The sequence below is a fragment of the Lipomyces tetrasporus genome (genome assembly GCF_029532465.1).
Source record: "Lipomyces tetrasporus strain NRRL Y-64009 chromosome Unknown POJ06scaffold_12, whole genome shotgun sequence".
NCBI classification, from domain to species: domain Eukaryota; kingdom Fungi; phylum Ascomycota; class Lipomycetes; order Lipomycetales; family Lipomycetaceae; genus Lipomyces; species Lipomyces tetrasporus.
The window spans coordinates 583,253-598,440 of NW_026611607.1; the positions used below are offsets into that span (position 1 = coordinate 583,253).

At 47.2% G+C, this 15,188-nt stretch overlaps 7 protein-coding genes across 7 annotated transcripts; 2 read left to right on the plus strand and 5 right to left on the minus strand.

Annotated features, from left to right (window-relative positions):
• Window positions 1-15: 15 nt before the first annotated feature.
• Window positions 16-2,261, minus strand: POJ06DRAFT_40296 (chaperonin Cpn60/TCP-1 family). The gene is made up of 5 exons (XM_056190983.1): window positions 1,944-2,261; window positions 1,827-1,890; window positions 1,738-1,768; window positions 1,523-1,686; window positions 16-1,463 (listed from the first exon to the last, which is right to left on the minus strand). Exons 1-5 carry the CDS (start codon window positions 2,078-2,080, stop codon window positions 246-248), a joined length of 1,614 nt encoding a protein of 537 aa, XP_056040593.1. The 5' UTR covers window positions 2,081-2,261; the 3' UTR covers window positions 16-245.
• A 98-nt stretch (window positions 2,262-2,359) lies between these two features.
• POJ06DRAFT_262634 (uncharacterized protein) lies at window positions 2,360-4,072 on the plus strand. The gene is made up of 5 exons (XM_056188780.1): window positions 2,360-2,603; window positions 2,659-2,702; window positions 2,752-2,819; window positions 2,883-3,184; window positions 3,240-4,072. Exons 1-5 carry the CDS (start codon window positions 2,431-2,433, stop codon window positions 3,976-3,978), a joined length of 1,326 nt encoding a protein of 441 aa, XP_056040594.1. The 5' UTR covers window positions 2,360-2,430; the 3' UTR covers window positions 3,979-4,072.
• Window positions 4,073-5,070, minus strand: POJ06DRAFT_262639 (uncharacterized protein). The gene is made up of 2 exons (XM_056188781.1): window positions 4,378-5,070; window positions 4,073-4,321 (listed from the first exon to the last, which is right to left on the minus strand). The coding sequence occupies exons 1-2, from the start codon at window positions 4,936-4,938 to the stop codon at window positions 4,124-4,126; spliced, it is 759 nt and encodes a 252-aa protein (XP_056040595.1). The 5' UTR covers window positions 4,939-5,070; the 3' UTR covers window positions 4,073-4,123.
• Window positions 5,071-5,180: 110 nt separating this feature from the next.
• Window positions 5,181-7,706, plus strand: POJ06DRAFT_241153 (Rad17 cell cycle checkpoint protein-domain-containing protein; the record flags this gene model as incomplete). The annotated part of the gene is made up of 2 exons (XM_056186119.1): window positions 5,181-6,086; window positions 6,135-7,706. The coding sequence occupies 2 exons, from the start codon at window positions 5,181-5,183 to the stop codon at window positions 7,704-7,706; spliced, it is 2,478 nt and encodes an 825-aa protein (XP_056040596.1).
• Window positions 7,707-8,118: 412 nt separating this feature from the next.
• POJ06DRAFT_202762 (thioredoxin-like protein) lies at window positions 8,119-8,941 on the minus strand (the record flags this gene model as incomplete). Its single annotated transcript, XM_056185294.1, has 3 exons — window positions 8,119-8,287; window positions 8,359-8,784; window positions 8,844-8,941. The coding sequence occupies 3 exons, from the start codon at window positions 8,939-8,941 to the stop codon at window positions 8,119-8,121; spliced, it is 693 nt and encodes a 230-aa protein (XP_056040597.1).
• A 502-nt stretch (window positions 8,942-9,443) lies between these two features.
• Window positions 9,444-11,961, minus strand: POJ06DRAFT_215834 (uncharacterized protein). The gene is made up of 3 exons (XM_056185525.1): window positions 11,449-11,961; window positions 11,197-11,384; window positions 9,444-11,132 (listed from the first exon to the last, which is right to left on the minus strand). The coding sequence occupies exons 1-3, from the start codon at window positions 11,753-11,755 to the stop codon at window positions 9,657-9,659; spliced, it is 1,971 nt and encodes a 656-aa protein (XP_056040598.1). The 5' UTR covers window positions 11,756-11,961; the 3' UTR covers window positions 9,444-9,656.
• A 767-nt stretch (window positions 11,962-12,728) lies between these two features.
• POJ06DRAFT_228518 (uncharacterized protein) lies at window positions 12,729-13,525 on the minus strand (the record flags this gene model as incomplete). Its single annotated transcript, XM_056185760.1, has 1 exon — window positions 12,729-13,525. The coding sequence occupies one exon, from the start codon at window positions 13,523-13,525 to the stop codon at window positions 12,830-12,832; it is 696 nt and encodes a 231-aa protein (XP_056040599.1). The 3' UTR covers window positions 12,729-12,829.
• Between the last annotated feature and the right edge of the window lie 1,663 nt (window positions 13,526-15,188).

A 15,188-nucleotide genomic window follows, 5' to 3' on the forward strand; every position in this document is an offset into this window, starting at 1 on the left:
CATGTTCTTAGGTATTACTTCATGGGCAAATTTACGGTACATACATATATAGGTGGTTGTGTGAGAGATTCGCAATAACCAGGCATCCTGTACAGCAAATTCTATTAATCATCAAACTGTATGTAGTATAGGCGATAGATATCATTAGCCGCTTCTAATTAGATGATTTAACAAAACTATACAATATATGGAGACTACAAACTTTACATCTCATTCTTTTTTGGGTCCTGCGCATACTTTCATTTTCACGCTGAAGGTTCTTGCTTCAATGAGGACCGTCCGGCCTTCAACAATTCGTCGCATAATAACAGATTCGAGGCGATAGATGTTGCAGAAGCAACTGCATTTCGTAGCACTCGGAATGAATCGTAAACCCCTTCAATAGTCGGATCCATTGGTTCTCCAGATGCCAAGTCGATGCCAACAACGTGACCATCCGCAAACTCGTCCTGACAAGCAGATAGAGTGTCCAATATGTCAAAGCCACCGTTGGTCGCCAACGTTTTGGGGATAACTAGTAACGCGTCGGCGTAGGCTTGCACGCCAGCCTTTAACTTTCCCTTGACCTCTTTTTGCAAAAAGTCACCGCTGAGATGGCTAGCACAAGCGATCTCGAACGCACCTGCACCTGGGACAACGCATTTGTCAGTCATGGCGTTGACCACGCTCCGGAGGCCATCTCTTACGGCATCCTGAATTTGATTCATAGTATGGGCGTTAGGTCCCTTGATGAGAATCGTGACACTCTTGGGATGCTGCACTTCCTCAATGAATGTATACTTTTCCTCGCCTAAAGTATGCTCGTAGACTAGTCCAGCAAATCCAAGAACCTCGGGCGATAGATCATCGACGCTATTTTGCGCCGTGCCGCCACAAACAAGTTGCAATCTCTCCATGTTGCGTCGCTTAGCTCTTCGAAGGGCGAAGATACCATTTCGGGCGAGAACATCAAGGGACAAGGGGTCAATACCCTTCTGATTGACAATGACAAATCCCTTGGATTTGTCAAGCCCACAAACTTCATTCTTGAGTTCGACTATCTTTTGCAGTTTCTGGTCCACGAACTTTCGCTCACTTTCCACGAGCTTCTCCCGCTGTTCAGCGTTGCTATAGAAGAAACCCGAATTGACTTCACTCTTCTCGTATTCGAGGGAAACATTCAGAGTCAGGACATAGGCATTTTCAACTCGCTTGGGCATGTCGGGATGCCGGGCTCCGTGATCCAAAACCAAGCCTTTGATCAAGGCAGTCTCGACAGCTGATTGGTGCTGCATCTTCATGATCTCGATCATGTGAAGATCTACTCTCTCTGGAGGACTATGGATCGCTAACACGGCATCAGTGACAACCGGAGTGATTGCCTCGGCCAAAGTTTGGTTGAGTTTGGTAGTCAACGATGTACGAGAAATGGCCAGAAGGAGTTCCCTATCCATATCTTTCTCGATTTTGAACGAGTCGAGGAACTATTTGATAATATTAACGATGCCATTCAACTCCAATTCAGAATCTCGAAATTGGGTACCTTAAGAGCCTCTTTTCTCGCTAACTCAAATCCTTCAGTCAACAATCTAGGATGAAGACCATCAGATATATAGCGTTCCGCCTGCTTGAGAAGCTCTCCAACCAGTAAGCAAACGGTGGTGGTACCATCTCCTGTGATCTCATCCTGGGCTGTAGCAGCACGAGCTGTAACATCATTAGACGGTAACGAAGCAACCTTGGCTTTTCATAACTTACCAATCATGACAGCTGTAGGGTTTGTTATTTGCTGTGATGACAATTAATACATAGCTCTTCCACAATCCCTGAAAATATTGAATTCCTACCATTTCTGATAACAGCACCTTTCCATCTTTGGTCAGCTTGATGTTGCCGGATCCATCAACCAGCCTAATCACGTTAATTAGATCCATATTCACTAGCTCCACCAGGAAAAGACTTACATCTTAATGGTGCCCTTGGGGCCCAAATTGCTCGACAGAACATTCTGAAGGCCTTGCGCAGCACTGATGTTGACGGATAGGGCCTGATTCCTTCGCAGAGATTCTGCCTTGGGATTTAAAAGTTGGACAGCCGACATTATCACTCGCAATCTAATGACTAGATGATAAATACACGTAGCAATCGCAATATAAGGGACTAAACCGCTTGTGATCCCAAGTTTCAAAATCTAGTAGTTTAATCCGAATGCTCTCTGTCTGTCGCGAGACGCGTTTTCTCAAGTTTGTAATGTCTATAGAAATTCGTGAACTTTATCACTCATAAGCAGGGCAGTGTTGTAGATAGTGTCACCCCAAGAAGTTATCGCGCGTCCTCATCGGCGTCGACCGGTGGGAAATTTTCTTTCCAAATTCTAGGAATTGGCGACATTTCTTTAGCAAAGCCTTCTTTGCAAACTCGCTAAGGATTTCTCATTAACCACTGAGTACGATGTCCAGCGGCGTTCAATACTTGTTGTTTGAAGAGCCAACTGGCTATGCTCTTTTCGAGGTCACACTTCAGCCCGAGACAATAGGCTCGAGGTTGAAGGAAGTCCAGGAAGCTGCGACTGATCTTGCGAGGTTTGGCAAGTTTGTCAAACTTGTCAGTTTTGCCCCTTTCAAGTAAGCGATCTTGTCCTAAGAGTGGCTTGTATTTCTGGTGCTAACTTTTGCGTAGGGGTGCTGCACATGCACTGGAGAATGCCAACGACGTTGCTGAAGGTAAATTAGTATGTCAGATTCGACTCGATGGCTGCTGACGACGATTCAGGAACCGTTAATGAGCACCTCAAGAATCTTCTAGAGCTAAATCTACCTAAGCGATCGAAGAAAAAGAAGGTACAGCCAGTATTTCTGTCTGAGTAGGCGAATGCCATAAAGCTAAAACATATACCTTTACAGATTGTCCTCGGCGTGTCGGATCTGAAATTGGCGAGCGGAATCAAGGACTCTGTGAAGGGAATCGAATGTGATACATCAGAAGTTGTTCAGGACCTTCTGCGCGGAATCAGGCTTCACGGAACAAAGCTTCTGAAGCAGCTTCAGGAGGGCGATATCGAGCGAGCCCAACTTGGTTTAGGTCACGCATACTCGAGATCCAAGGTGCAGTTTAATGTGCAGAAGAATGATAACCATATCATTCAGGCAATTGCGCTTTTAGATCAGCTGGACAAAGATATCAATACGTTTTCCATGAGAGTTAGGTACGTCAGATTAGGAAATTGTATGTTTTATTTGGCTGCAGCTGACTCGAAGTAGAGAATGGTATTCTTGGCACTTCCCGGAGCTTTTCAAGATTGTTAGTGACAATTACACATATTCCAAGTTGATCCTGTTCATCAAAGACAAGATCTCCCTCAATGAAAGCTCGCTACATGATCTTGCTGCTCTGGTTAACGACGATGCCGGGATTGCGCAGAGCATTATCGACGCCGCTCGCGTGAGCATGGGTCAAGATATTTCGGAACAAGACATGAGCAACGTTGTCACCTTCGCTCAAAAGGCCGTGAGTCTCGCTGATTATCGCAAGCAGCTCTACGGATACCTCGTTGAGAAGATGAACACGGTCGCCCCGAATCTGTCTGAATTGATTGGCGAAGTTGTGGGTGCGAGACTAATTTCGCATGCCGGTAGCCTGACCAACCTGTCTAAATATCCTGCGTCTACTGTTCAGATTTTGGGCGCTGAGAAAGCTCTGTTCAGAGCATTGAAGACAAAGGGCAATACCCCCAAGTATGGTTTGATTTACCACTCGTCATATATCGGCAAAGCCGCCCAAAAGAACAAGGGCCGAATATCCCGATTTTTGGCCAACAAGTGCTCTATCGCTAGCAGAATTGACAGTTTCACTGATGCGCCGACTACTAAGTTTGGCGAAGTGCTGAAGAAGCAGGTTGAGGAGAGATTGAAGTTTTACGAGACAGGTGCGCCGCCAACGAAGAATTCAGACGCCATGAAGGCTGCTCTTGAAGCGGTACCGGATTTGATGGAAGAGTAGGGGCAGTAATTTAGTTAAAATTTTGGGTTTGACTTTCTGTAACATAGATGCTTCATTGATCGATTTCACATACGGGAGTGTAGGTTCTTAGTGATTCAATTAAATATAAAAAGTTTCATTGCTTGTACATACATTAGTAAATATTTTATACATACATGGACGTTGAGCGAACATGGAAACGACGTAGTGCTGGTAGATCAATCGTCCAGCTTTCACTGCTCTGTATGAACTTCGGAAGGAGTTGAACTAAATACTCTGACGCATCTTCTTCAACGAACTCATGATCTGGGACCCCCTCTGCATTCGTTAACAATGCGACAGCCTTTGAATGGATTATTTCCGCCTGGTAAAAACGGTTAGTACCGTACTGAGCATTGTTTAAATAGTAAAGTAGCCCACATATGACATTATCGCAGCGAAAATCCCAGTTATGAAATGAGGCGGCTTTAATACTAATTCATCTGATATATCCGGTTTTGACTCTGATGTAGACAGGACTCGGACAGGCGTGTCTGGATCAACGAACAAAGGAACAAGTGCGACAGTTATCTCGGGTCGTAAGTCTTCCAAAAGACCTTGCGCCAGTGGATAGCACAAGTTGGGAGGAATCTGAGGAAGCCTTATCCAGTGAAAGTTATGTCTCGCCAAATACATAATAGCAAATGTATGATTGAATGAGGACGCCGACACAGAGATCGACCCACATTGGCTTGAGTCGCCAAGACCCAACAGAGTCGCTTCCAATGATGGGGACGCAATGACTAGTTGCGTGACTGAATCGCTTATTAACACGTTGATCTGGATACTTGACTCGTTATCTCGTCGAGGATTTTTTTGTGGCATGAATTCGTCGCCCTCTTCTTCTGATTCAAAATGCTGGTCCTCGTCTGAAGAAGAATCGTCGTGAAGTTCATGTCGAGGTGGAGGAACATCGAGCCAAGGTTTGAACTTCGAGCTCATTAGAAAATCTCAATACAAAGAAACATAGAATTTGGCCCTTACAAGCATCTGGATATGTGGATCACCAACGGTAATGAGTTGTGGAGATTGATTGAATTGGTATTCGATTGGGACTAACTTGTCTGGAGGTGGTTACACGCGCAGTGGCCCCTGAACGAGAGACGTCATCCGGAGACAAACAAATAACAAATCCTGGCGCACCACTCGCGGTAACCAACCGCCAGTCTTTGCAATTCACGGAAATGCCTCCCTCGCGCAAGAGGAAACGGCGGTCGTCATCTCCAGTGTCAATTACTGAACCACGAAAGACACGATCTCGAGCAGCTTCCAAGCGCGCAACCCAGTCAACTCGCGGGAATGATGATTTTGAATTGGCGTTTCTCGACGAAGAGGACGAAGAGGACGACAACCAGACAGTTATAGTAATCGACAGCAATGAAAGAGACGTGGCTTCACAAGCGTCGAATCTGTTGACGTCACAAATATCAGAGAATGCGAAACCTCGTGTTGCGCGAAAGACAGCGTCAGCGCATGCCGTGCTTACAAGTCCTTCATCCTCCAAAACGCGGCAGACAACCCTGACATTCCCAAAATCTACAAGTACGAATTCAGTTACCTCACTGCCACAAGTTACGAGATCGAAATCTGCGCAATCAGTTAAGAAATTGGTGCCATTACCCGAGTCAACCTTGCTTTCCACCGAGCGGATTAAGAAAGACGCTGCCAGTACTTACGCTACGTCAATTGATGAGGAGCTATCCGACTATGACCCAATCGAAGACGACGACGGGTCTGAGTTAACAGAATTAGTCTCACGTCCAGCATCTCGACTCAACAGCACTAGCAGCAAAGAACTCAGCTCCGTTCATGTCGCAAGTCAACGGGCCCCGATATTTAAACCTGTTTCAAGATCGCAATCTGTGATTCATGGTACTCTCAACTCGTTCTCTTCGTCTGAACAGTTAGGGCTCTCGACTGTTATGCCTATGATTCCGCATGGTACATCCCATCCAGCACAGCGGACCATAGAGGAGTTATGGGTCGAGAAATACGCGCCGACCGACTACGCGTCGTTAGCATTGCATAAGCGCAAATACGAGGACGTACGAGAGTGGCTGACTGGCGTATTTGCGGGGCGATTGAAGCAGGTAGGTCTAAATGCATTCTTAAGGTAACGAAACTCATGTTTTATTTAGCGGGCACTGGTTTTAGCCGGTCCGACGGGTACATCCAAAACAGCAGCATTGAATGTTCTTTCACGTGAAATGAATTTTGACATAACAGAATGGACAAATCCTTCAACGCCCGCAATATCCGAGCCTGGCGAAGGATCTGTGACATTCTCAAGCATGTTCTCCGATTTCTTGAGCAAGGCACAGCAGTTTGGCTCCACTACATCTACAACACATAGCGACCATCAACATGAAGAAGTTTTTGATCTCAGATCATCTGCTCTTGAAACTCGACGCAAGCGCATTGTCCTACTCGAAGATATTCCCAACATCCTCACAACTTCCCACTCAGCTCGCAAATATTTCCTTGATTCTATAGAGGCATATCTATGTTCCGACATGCGATCTTCGCCGCCGATAGTATTTGTGGTATCTGAAGTTGAGGTTAGGGATGATTTGAATGCTGGGTCTGCGTCGTCATTTTCCGCAGAGCATATACTCGGTCGTGATATCATGGCACATCCAAGGATGGCACGGATACAGTTCAACGCCGTCAACAAGACACTCTTGAGTCGCGTTCTTCGCGACATTGCTGCCAAGGAAGGACTACTGTCAGTCAAGAAAAATCCAGCTTCCAAGGCGACTATCAAATCTGCAGACGCAAATAGAATTATCGCAGAATTGGCCGAGTTAGGTGATGTTCGGTCCGCCATCAACGCGCTGCAATGGTGGGCAACTACAGGTGGTGTATTCTTGCCGACAGGACGGGAGACATACCTGGCACATTTTCAAGCTCTCGGGAAAGTGCTCTACAACAAACCTGAGAGAGTAGGCGAGATACCAGTCGAAGATGCAGTATTGCAAGCGATCCCGATAAGTCCTCTTGTTGCGACATTGTTTGAGAACTATCCAGGATCGTGCGCAGATACGGAGGAACTGGTCGCTTGTTCTGAAGCATTGTCGGATTCGGAGGTGCTGCTTTCGTCGCAAGCATTCCCTCGCATATATGGTCGTCAATTTGCATCCGAAGGTATTGGAGAAGGAATGATGCTGGACAGTGGGACAACGGGTGCACATGTTGCTATCCGCGGATTGATGTGCGGTTTGCGAAGACCGGTTACCCGTCATAACGTTTCAATTAAGGATTTTACTTCAGGAAAGAGGCAAGGCCGTAAGTCAAACTCAACATTCATGTCCAGCAGCGGTTTTAATGGATATGCCCTGTGCAAGCCGCTTGCCTACCAGCTGTTTAGGCGACAGAATGATGTCCTCACCGACGTAGCTCGGTATTGCGCGATCACTAAACTTGGATTCAACGACGACGTGGGTGGGGGTGCGATGAGCATGTCGGAGACAGCGGTTATGTATATGCAATGCACAGCGTTCTGGGAGGCGTTAATCCGGAAAGATGATCGGCCGCGCAGAATAGGCGGCCAGTACAACGGTTTGAGTTTCGATATCGATGACGATGATTTCGAAACACCGAGCAAGAGCAAACACGACCAGTTTAGCCAAATAAACGATGCATTGCTTAATGACAGTATTTCGAGTTTAATAATTTCGGACGACGAAATCGAAGACGAGTTTTCTGATTAGCTGTAAGCAATAGTATTGCGCGACTGTATTGGAAATCGTGTACGTTTGGCATAATATTTGGGCTAGGATTTCGGAGTTGCTTCGTATGCATATAAGTTTATCGATTGAAAATTTACCATTCCAATTGCCATTTGACTAGAAGTACTACACGAATCCGAGTTGTGCGCAGACGACTCACCGCACAATACGATCATTTCAAAATGAAGACTACGTCGACGTTAACTATTCATAGCATTCTAAGAGGACGTGGCGCTCCAAACTGCTTCCGATACAACATAATAATACAATTTAAAAAATGAAAACAGCAACAAAACAGAAAAGCGCGCGCCAGATTATTTCAAATACATAAAATTATCGCTTATCAAACAATGCAGACGAACCCGAGCATTTGTTCATTTCCCGCCTAAGCTGTTTACAGGTTCTTAAAGTAGTTTGGATCATCGACCAGAATTTCCTTGACAATGTCGAGACCGCCTTGAAGCTCACCGTTGACGTATAGTTGCGGGAAAGTCGGCCAGTCGCTGAACGTCTTGAGACCATTGCGAACGGCGTCGTCCTTGAGAATGTCGAAGAAGCCAAACCTGCGAATACTTGTTAGGATTACCTTTTAATTCTTGAAACAGCTAGATGCTGAAATTCAAGATCTACTCACCGAACTTGGTTCTCGCGAAGGATGCCGACCAGCTGCCTGCTGAATCCGCACTGTGGCGCGGCAGGAGTTCCCTTCATAAACAACATAACAGGCGCAGCATTAACAAGCTTGGCCAATCTAGCATTTAGGTCCTCTTCCGCAGTAGCATCCTTGTCCGTACCGTTCTCGACAGTCGGCGCGGGCTCTCCGGCGGGCTTCTGACCCGATAACTCCTGAATCGCTGCTGACAGTTCTTTGGGGTCTGCGCCCGATAGTTCTCGAACAACTTTTCCGCTTTTGATGAAAACAAAAAAGGGAACAGCGGATACGTCGAAGGTCTCTGACACTTCGGGGTGGGCTTCGGCGTCAACGGACAAGAACGCGATATCAGTGTACTGAGTGGAGAGATAATTGAACACGGCGTTCATCTGTGCACAAGGAGCAGCCCTAGTTAGTAACACGTCAGCTTGCAATACCCCCCGCCATGTCATAACTAAAAAGCATACCATGATGTATGAAATGAGAGGGTGATTGGAGTGGTAGCCGGTAGCGAAGTAGTGAGCTCATTGAAATGAGACTCGCTCGTGATTTCCACTACGGTCATGTCTATGTCGAGTTCGCGAAGTTGGCACTATAACGTTCGTATACTGTTTATATTGCGACCAGCTGTAGCTTCGTCAGTACGTCCGGCGTATTTCCAAAAGTGTGCAGACGAATACTAAGGATGTTTGCTGACAAAATAAAGTCGTGGGGAATTTTTGCGTTTCGCTGCGTGCGCCGGCTCCCAGACGATGGCGATGACGACATCATCAGATAACTTTCTAATATAACTAATGCCTAACCATCCAATTTCAATTAAACAAATGGATTTACGTCTACATTGCCATAAATATACCCAATACGCTACAATATTAGTGGAAATAACTGACGAAGTATTTTTAGGCAGAAAGGAATCCAAATGAGTGGTGGCGATGGTGCAGATTATTAAGCAGTCCGGTCGGGAGGTTGTCGTCATACCGTGACTGGCAAAGCGATAGAGAACGGCAGGAAACATTGGAATATCGGAATATATGTAACCAGTAGCCAATACTTGTGCAATTTGACGATCTCGTCAAGCTTTTTATTGTATTGCGCACCATTACGCTGTCAAGTAAGAGCGACAGTATAACCAATACATGCAAAATTTAAAGCCCGTAATACTAACCAAAAAAGCCGAAACAAAACACCACTCCTTAATTAATAGAATGCAAACACGCAAGTACAGCGACAACTGGAACCGTGGATCCGGATTAAATGCAAAAGGTCACAATCGTACCGACTTAACTAAACCTGGTCCGCACGTGACCCATGACTTTGCCTTTAAACAGCCATTCAGCTCGCATTTCATTGCCTCCGTCCAGCGTCAATGCAACGTCGAAATGGATCCTATAAAACTGCTCGCCATTTGGTCCTGTGCAACTCTCGAACTCGGTGACAGGCAAATGTGAAAGATCTGTCGTCAAGATGGCAAAAACCTTAATTGCTGGGTCTGTAATGTAGTCGGGGCACCGATCTTCGTCGCATGTGTACAGTGTATCCTCAAAAATTCGCGGAGCGTCGGCTAGCACTTGTCTGAAAAATTCAACCTTGGCTTGTTCGCCAATCTTCAAACGCTGGCCCTTCTCAAGGAAAATCTTCCGAGTGTTCTTGCAGCGATAGCCACCGTCCGGAGCCTTTATTCTATATGCCTCAGGATGTACACCAGGCTGGAATTGCTGCAACGTCATCATCAGATAGTGCTTTCGGCAAACACGGGAAGTCAGTACTCTCTCGTAGATGCCGGTGACGACAGCGCCCCTGACAATGGCGGAGACCGAATCCATAGGACGGAGAATCCTTCTGCTATACGCGGGCGGCACTTGGTTCTTGAGAGTCTCGAAGAGATACGTCGATGCACCATAACCGCCAACCACCAAAATAGCCTGTAACCGCTTGTGCTGAGCTTCAACGGCCGCGATTTGCTCTCGTACTAGTGCCACAACGGCTTTCACACTGGGCTCAAAGGCCGCCAAAATATGTGACGGTTGAAATATCATATAGCCTTCCACAATTTGAGCTTGAGGACAATTAATGTCTAGCCCAATTTCTACAGCTATCTCTGGGCCGCGGTCGTTCTTAAAACTTGGCTTTATGCGCTTGCTGAAATCCTCCCGACAGCGACGCATGATTTTTTCTTCCTTTGCTGCGGTCAAGAGTCCGAGCTCGTTCATTACTTGTACTCTTGCTCTCACCAGTTTCATGAAATTTGCGTCGATTGTTGTAGAGCCACATGCACCACCAGTGCCAGACGTGCACTCGTGAACTGTAAAAGGATTCTCGTCTTCCACTTCATATGCGATTAGGTCAACCGTACCGCCACCGCAGTCCACAATCAAGAATGAATCGTTCGTCTTCAATTCAAGAACTCCACGCTTTGCACAATAAATCGCAGCTGCTTCGGGCTCGGTAATAAGAGATAGTCGCGGATCAAAAGCGTTGTCAACAAATCCAGCCTGAACTGCGGCCTGGCGTGTTGCAGCTTTGCCGGCTTCGTCCCAAATCGCTGGCACCGTCAAGAAGTATTTTATGTTCTGCTCTTCTTTTAGAAATATGTCCCCCAGCGCTTTCTGCAACTCCGAACGCATAGTCATTCGCATAAGCGATAAGTAATCTGCTGCCACATCTATCGCGGTCTTACCGGGAGGAAGGGGCAGATTGCGTATCAGGTCGTTATAGCGATTGTAGTTCCGTTGAAGCAAAAGTTTGAAATATTCGATCTGCCACCCAATGCCAGGTCAGTATATCAGACACAAAGGACAAACTATGGGAAAGTGTATGAACCTTGATAGTTCCCGGAATAGGAAATCCCGCAGGCGACAACGCCTTCTCTGTATTGGCTCCCCAGCCAACAATTCCACCGGAACTGTCATAGTATAAAACCGTCGGAATTTTGAACAACGACATGTTTCCAAGACCAGCCCACTCGGAAAGAACAACCTCCTTTGCATCGGCGCCGGTAACCCACGAATCTGGCTCGAGTTAGCATACTGCCAAGTCACTGCACGATAATATTAATGCGCCAAAAATACATACATGCAACACCACTATTTGTAGTGCCAAAGTCGATTCCCACAATGAGCGAAGGCTTGACAACACTATTTCCGGGAACCTCTACGGGCTGAGGTCGACCTGGAAAGTGAGCCTCCGGTTGCTTCGAGTGGTTATAGTTGTTTAAGTATCCATTGTTTGGCGTAATCCCAGTTGAAGATGCAGAATTGATTGACGGGACACTGTTAGTACTCAGCAGAGTGCTTCGCCGCGGCTGGAGATTTGGAGGGGGAACGGGCCGGTGAGTGGCCGCCGGATCCTTTTGTTTCTTGAGTTTGCTGAAGAACGGCATGAATCAGATTGTCGAGAATGACTTAAACGTTGGCCGGCCAGATGTGAATATGCGGACCGGTGGATTGTTCGAACAGGAGAGTTGACCGGCTGCAGGCTGCGGAGACAAAAACGAATCTAGGACACAACCCACGCAGCAATTAGACGGATAGCTGAAGAAGCTTACGACTGTGTGCAATTGCACAGAGTGTTGAACTCGAATTCGGGATCGAACCTAGCGTGCTAGAAGGCGGGACTGTGTACGAAATGAATCAGTGGGTAGACATAATCGGCCACCGCCTTTGCTGCCGTTCAGCTCATTGTGCTTATTTAGTCTCCACATTTCATTGTATATAGCATTTGCGTACGCACAACGAATGCGCCATCTATTGGTCTCTCACTGTCCACTGATCGGCTCCTCTGAAATAGGAAATATTATTTGAAATTTATCCCAACGTAAGCGTCTCATTTATAGCGCCGTAATACATCGAGATATTGCTCAGCTAGGGAAGGGAACGTACGTACGTCGGTACCATCATAAGCCAACCGAAGGCTCATCCAGCGTCTGCAAACCCTATTTGTGGACTCATATTATTAATTGCCTTGTAAGTAACATTGGTCATGTTACGGCTAGAACATCTGCGTTGGAGAACAAATAACTTCCCAGGAACGGTTGTGGAGAAGTTGTCAACAGAGGCTCTATCACGTTTAAGGTTAGCATCCTAGCCATGTGCACGGCCACGTGCACCGCCCCTGTGCTGCACAGCCGCTGCTCACGGTTCACACCGCCACCGTACACCAAGTGCGGCGCTGGTGAGAGTCGGTACCTTTTTGATGGTTTCGTTGCTTTTCAGACTGATTGCCGATCTGATCGATCTCTGAGATAAACATTACGGTTTGGACGACAGATGACGATGTTTTGCATGCCAAAATAAAAATGGCATTGAGGCTTACTCTCAGAGATTCAGTGCGACTTTCGGACATACAATTGTTTGCAAACACATAGATATTTGTATCATATTGTCAAGACAAATCAAGAACGCCGAGTCTAGCAATGCTACCTATAAACCAACCGATATAACACCTTAAATACAAACTACCTCTTCATGTTCTTGTCTACCTTCACCATCTCAACCTCATCCAAAGACGATGCCCGACCACGTTGGGTGGCGACGTAGTATCCATGAATACTTCGTTCATGTCTCGTCCTATTCCCTGCGTCTGCGTGCCAGCGCGTTGTGCAGACACCCGCGCCTTCGAACATTTCTTTGCCCGGTCCGGCCCAGAATCTGCATTCATACTGAGGCACACCATGCTTTCGAGTATAGTGCCTGTCCTTTTCGAGCTTGCGCTGGAAACCGATAGTGTGCCAGGGACATGTGCGTTCGGGACACTTGAACTCTCGCTGGATATTGTTCTCCACAACGTGACGACAGTAGATTTCTATATCTGTAATGCTGAACTTTCGCGGACAGTGGCTGCATGTGAACTGGGTCTTGGTGTATACTCGTCTCCTGCGACCGTTGCGGTCTACATCTTGATTCTCCTGTGGCGGTGTAGCTCGTTGCAGGGCTCTATCAACGTGGATCGACGTGGAATGTGGTGGTGGTAGAAGTGAAGAGTACTGCTGCGGGGAATACGGAGGAGAAGAGATGATCATCACTGGATGCGAACTGGGATCAGTTGCCATCATTGATGACTGCGCCTCTGGTAAAGACGCTGGCTGCTGCTCTCCAAACACCATATGCATTATTGGAGACTCGGGGCCATTTATGAGCGAATACTCTATCATTCCTGACTGCACATGTGGAGACGCTTGGTGTTGAGGAATCATAGATGGCTCGGCTGGCTGAACAAGCATCTGCCCGGGAGGCACACTCATATCCCAACCAAGTGGAACCGCCTGTTCTGAGTCTGCCAGGTTGAATGACGGCGAGTCCGCGGAGAGCGGCACGGCGCTTTCTTGGCCGTCAAACGACATGTGGGAAAGAGTTGGCGAAACTGTGGCCGGAGAGTACATTCGTTGGCCAGCGAGAGCAATGTACATTGAATGTGAACGTCGCAGCTGACTCGTTGTTGTTGGCGGTTCGAGATGAACGGAAAGGTCTTGTTCGTAGTCCGAGTAGGTCATGTACGTTTTCTGACCAGATTCTTCATCGGAATAGTCGCTTTCAGCGCCAACGATGCCCAGTCCGCGTCGGGAAAGATAACACGGTTCGGAATATGAATGCGGTCGTAGATGTGTGCTGTGTGGTTGTATTGGAGAGAGAAATATAGATGAAGGTCCGCCGGCTATCATTGTGACGTCTGAAGTTAGGCTTGGGTAGTGCCCAATAATAATGGGATAGGCGTCGTCGACAGAGTCAGCCAGTGAGTCAGCCAACGGAGCGCCAGTTAAGTCGGTCATGATATGAGTACTGTATAGATAGTCGTCATACAAGGGAAACATATCAGCAGATTGAAAGCGCGCTGTATACCGTTGACGAGTATTACTGTGGAGCGGCGGCCAGATTAAGTTGTCGGTCGGATACCGATAAGCGGAACCCTGCCGGTATTTGTATTCTCAGCATCGTTCGAGCTCAGGCTTCCATTGTACGGAATAGTTGTCTGGTACGCAGGCTGTGATCCAGGCACAATATTCGGCAGCATGGCCGCCTGCTGTCGCGATGGCTGGTACGGCCCGGTTGTAGCTCCGCCGGGTAGCCAAGAAGAGTGTGGCCCTGTCCCTGACCCCTCGCTTTATTGACTCCAGAAATAGGTGACATCCTCAAATAAACGCCGTACACACAGAACACTACTAAGAACGTAAAGTGATAGAATTGTATACAATAGGATTATTTAGTCATTCCACTTCAATTGGCACAACTGGTAGTTTCTCAATGCTAACCATCGGCGCCGAGAATAACGGAGTGACAGAGCAAATCACAAGTTTAAGCTTTCAATGCTGTGTGGGTTAGGGCCTCAGGCGCGGCTGATGATCAACCAAAAGGTACATCGACTAGGCTAGATATCAACGTATCAACACACGGCAGAAGTGACCACAGTTCAAGCCGCTCAGACTGTGGTTCCAAATATAGCGTCCATTGATCTCTGATGGCTGGTCGAAGAAGGCGAAGCCGGCGAAGTAGCTTCGTACTCGAAGTCCGCGCAATACGTCACAAGTTGTGCGGCGGGGAGGCGGTGCCAGCCGCACTTCGCCCGCCAACACGTCATACCGTCATCGCTTGCCTGCCATATATCCGAGATACTCCAATAGTTTCTGTGGTGTCAACCGAATTATGAAAGTCAGGGCTGTAAGCGGATTGGCGGATTGGCGGATTTGGCGGATAGGATATCCGTCGCGGATACGTATCCGCCATACTTTCGATTGGCGGATGCAAATACGGATACAAATCCGCCAGATATCTGACGGATGACGATCCGCCATAGTTTCAACCGGCGGATGAAGATACGGA